Source organism: Morone saxatilis, unplaced genomic scaffold, assembly GCF_004916995.1.
Source record: "Morone saxatilis isolate NCDOM2014 unplaced genomic scaffold, NCSU_SB_2.0 Contig21, whole genome shotgun sequence".
In the NCBI taxonomy this organism is placed as follows: Eukaryota; Metazoa; Chordata; class Actinopteri; family Moronidae; genus Morone; species Morone saxatilis.
Window position 1 is genome coordinate 14,510,202 of NW_023339774.1, and position 2,814 is coordinate 14,513,015.

The 2,814-nt window shown below is 45.1% G+C and overlaps 2 protein-coding genes across 3 annotated transcripts in view; one reads left to right on the forward strand and one right to left on the reverse strand.

The window, feature by feature from the left end:
• Nucleotides 1–1,199, reverse strand: part of fam78ab (family with sequence similarity 78 member Ab) — a gene marked incomplete at its 5' end in the record, with an annotated part of 12,230 nt that extends 11,031 nt beyond the window's left edge. The window contains 1 exon segment of the mRNA XM_035668537.1: nucleotides 476–1,199.
• A 1,360-nt stretch (nucleotides 1,200–2,559) lies between these two features.
• LOC118333040 (inactive phospholipid phosphatase 7) overlaps nucleotides 2,560–2,814 on the forward strand; it is an 8,525-nt gene continuing 8,270 nt past the window's right edge. Inside the window, exon 1 of one of the 2 annotated variants that reach the window (XM_035668536.1) lies at nucleotides 2,560–2,807. In XM_035668536.1, coding sequence (XP_035524429.1) covers nucleotides 2,696–2,807 — 112 coding nt within the window. In that variant the 5' untranslated portion in view covers nucleotides 2,560–2,695. Of the gene's footprint in view, nucleotides 2,813–2,814 lie in introns of both variants that reach the window. The other variant, XM_035668535.1, reaches the window with a different exon arrangement.

Genomic DNA, 2,814 nt, shown 5'->3' on the forward strand with positions numbered 1-2,814 from the left:
TGTAAAAAAAAAAAAAAAAGTTAATTATGAGCTAAATAATTAACACAAAAAACTACTAATGTTACATTTTGGCGTCAAATTCTCTCTTGTGTGTGTGTGTGTGTGTGTGTGTGTCAGTAACACAGCTAATCCCTGGACTATCCAATGGCCAGAGCTCTTTGGTCCAGCTGGTGACAAGAATCATAATCAAAAAAAAATGTTGTGCTGGATAGTTATTAACGACAAATGGCAGCTCAAGAGGTGAAGCTCACATTATGTTGAGCAGCCTGGGTGTCCATTTAATCCGCAATACAGCCTCAATTAATAATAAAAAAAAGTGTAATTTAACAATTTGAGAGCGAGTGTTTGACACATGTGCGGATTAATGGCTCACGCTGTGCAACTGCACGAATTGTGGTCTATTTTTAGCCGAGAAAAAACAAAAAAAAACAACAACATGCAAACAAAAACAGACAAAAAAAAAAAAGAAGTCTACCTATAAAACAATTCACTGGAAAGTGTCCAGGGTCTTCGGCAGGGGCGAGATCCTGGAGAGATTCAGAGTGAACGGCGGCTCGCACAGTTCTCCGGTCAGAGAGGTAATTCCGTTATCTCCCCGCACTGCCCGCTCCCGTTATAATTTCTCCCCCCGCCGGTGTCTGCAAACGACTTCACGTCCCGCGGACACAGTGAAAGGCGGCGTTTTCCACAAGATCCCCGAAATCTAGTCGAGTTTGAGCCGGAGCGCCGCAACATCCAGAGGACACCGCCGGGTCAACTTTAGCACCCATTTGACCGGATCCATTCCTTTTTGTGGTGGGGGGGTGAAGATTTTAAAAATAAATAAAAACACACACAACGCCTCTGGAGGGGGAGAACTGTCAGCTGTCACATAGTTCGCACCGAGCCGACAGTTGCGGTGCCTGTCTGTGATGAGATGCGGTTCAGCCTAAATTCCCGCACGGGCTGTCATCGCTCCGCGCTCGTCCCATCGCCGCCACGGCAGGTTCACCCCGATACGCATTGGTCTATCTCTGCTGCCTGGGAGAAGCGGCTTTATAAGTACCTTTTTGAGACGACACTTCCGGTCTGGGCGGGTGGCATGCCGGGAGATGTAGGCAAAGGCGATTTCTGTCGGAAACTATTAGTAAAGATAGATGGAAATACTTTATGTATCCCCGAAGGGAAATTATAGTGTTATAGCAGCTGATTCAGAGTCAGTTATTATTATTATATTTATAATATTCTAATAATTTATATTTATTATTATAAATAGACTGCAGTGTGACATTAAAAGAGGAAGAGGTTGTTGTTGTTTTTTGGTGGTGTTGTTATCAATAACAATGAGAATTTCAATTATTGTAGTGTTGTAGTAGCATTTTCTACTGATTAGATAATATTCCTCACAGGTTTTAACTTAAAAATGAATTCATAAAAACTTAATAATAGTAGGCTATTAACCCAACTTATGATTATTAATCTATTCGGCTATTTTTTGTTCAGACCATGCTGTTTAGCCTATATAATGGTATGTGTGGATGGTTTAGATCTAATAATAAAATGTAGCCTAATAATAAGCTGTAATTTAGCTTCGGCATTATCAACATTCAAGCTTATTTTTATGTTTATTTAAATTTCTTAAAGTGCTTTCCGGGCAGGTCAGATTGCTGTAACCAGTGATAAGTAATCAATAATCAGTATTGTCTATCATATTTGGTTCTGTAGGGATCATTTGTCCATATATCATGTTAAAAAGGAGGCTAAGTGAAAAACCTTTCTTTGTACTGTAACTTTGATGTTATCTTTTAAATACTCAAAACACTTATTTAGTTTATTTAGTGGTTATTTCTTTATTTACTTTCCTTTCACTGGCACTTTGAAACCCCTCCTTGTGTCCCTGTGGAAAGCCGGCTCCTCCGCTCCTCCGCTCCTCCGCTCTCCGCTGTCTGTTTAAGCACCTTGGAGAACTCCGCTCCGCAGCGCAGACGGCGAATCGGAAACGTGCGTAAACTACGTCGAATCCGGAAGAACCAAATGCTGCACTGACTGGGACTGCCTTGTCTGCACCCTTTGTTGACGACGCTGGCAGGTTGTTAACCGCTTCAGCTTTTGCCTGCGTCTCTTTAAACTACACCCCCCTCCTCCTCCTCCTGCTCTCCTCCTTCCTCGCTGCCTGGAGATCAGAGGTGCCATGGAGGCTGCAGGGGACATTTAGAGTGATGCTTTGTGGCTCATATTCATCATTCGCCTGGTAAGATGACAACACCGTGTCTTGCGTATCTCTTGCACATTCTCGGCTGTTTATCACAGCAGCAGCAGCAGCGCGCAGTAAAGCACCTGTTAGCCGTGTGGTTGTGCCATGTTGTGGCGTAACAAGATGCTCATGTTGTTATTTTATCTCCATGCTGTAGATCGGGTTTCACCGGATTGGCCGAGGCGCATGCCATTCAATACACACTCTGCCCTGCGTGCATGGGTCGCGGTATAAACAGCATGGCCATCGCACATTCCTCTGGGTCTAAATATATCTATTAAGGCCACAGGAGGGGGGAGGACTGGTGTTGGAGGTGGGGGGTAGGTGTGGTGGTGGAGGGGGGGTGAGGTTTATCCTGGGACATTTCACTGTCGTGGTGGACTCGCCACCACTTGAATTATCTTTCCGGAGATTGACAATCGGTTGTCGCACCCACAGAGGAGAAATTGGCCCTATCCAAACATGCCCTCGAGTTACAATGCGAGATCCAGGGCGCGGGAGAGAAACAGCGTCCTGAGCAGACCTGAGTTCATGTCCCTGAACCAGCCCCTCCGCGGCGGCGGCGGGAGCGGGAGCGGCGG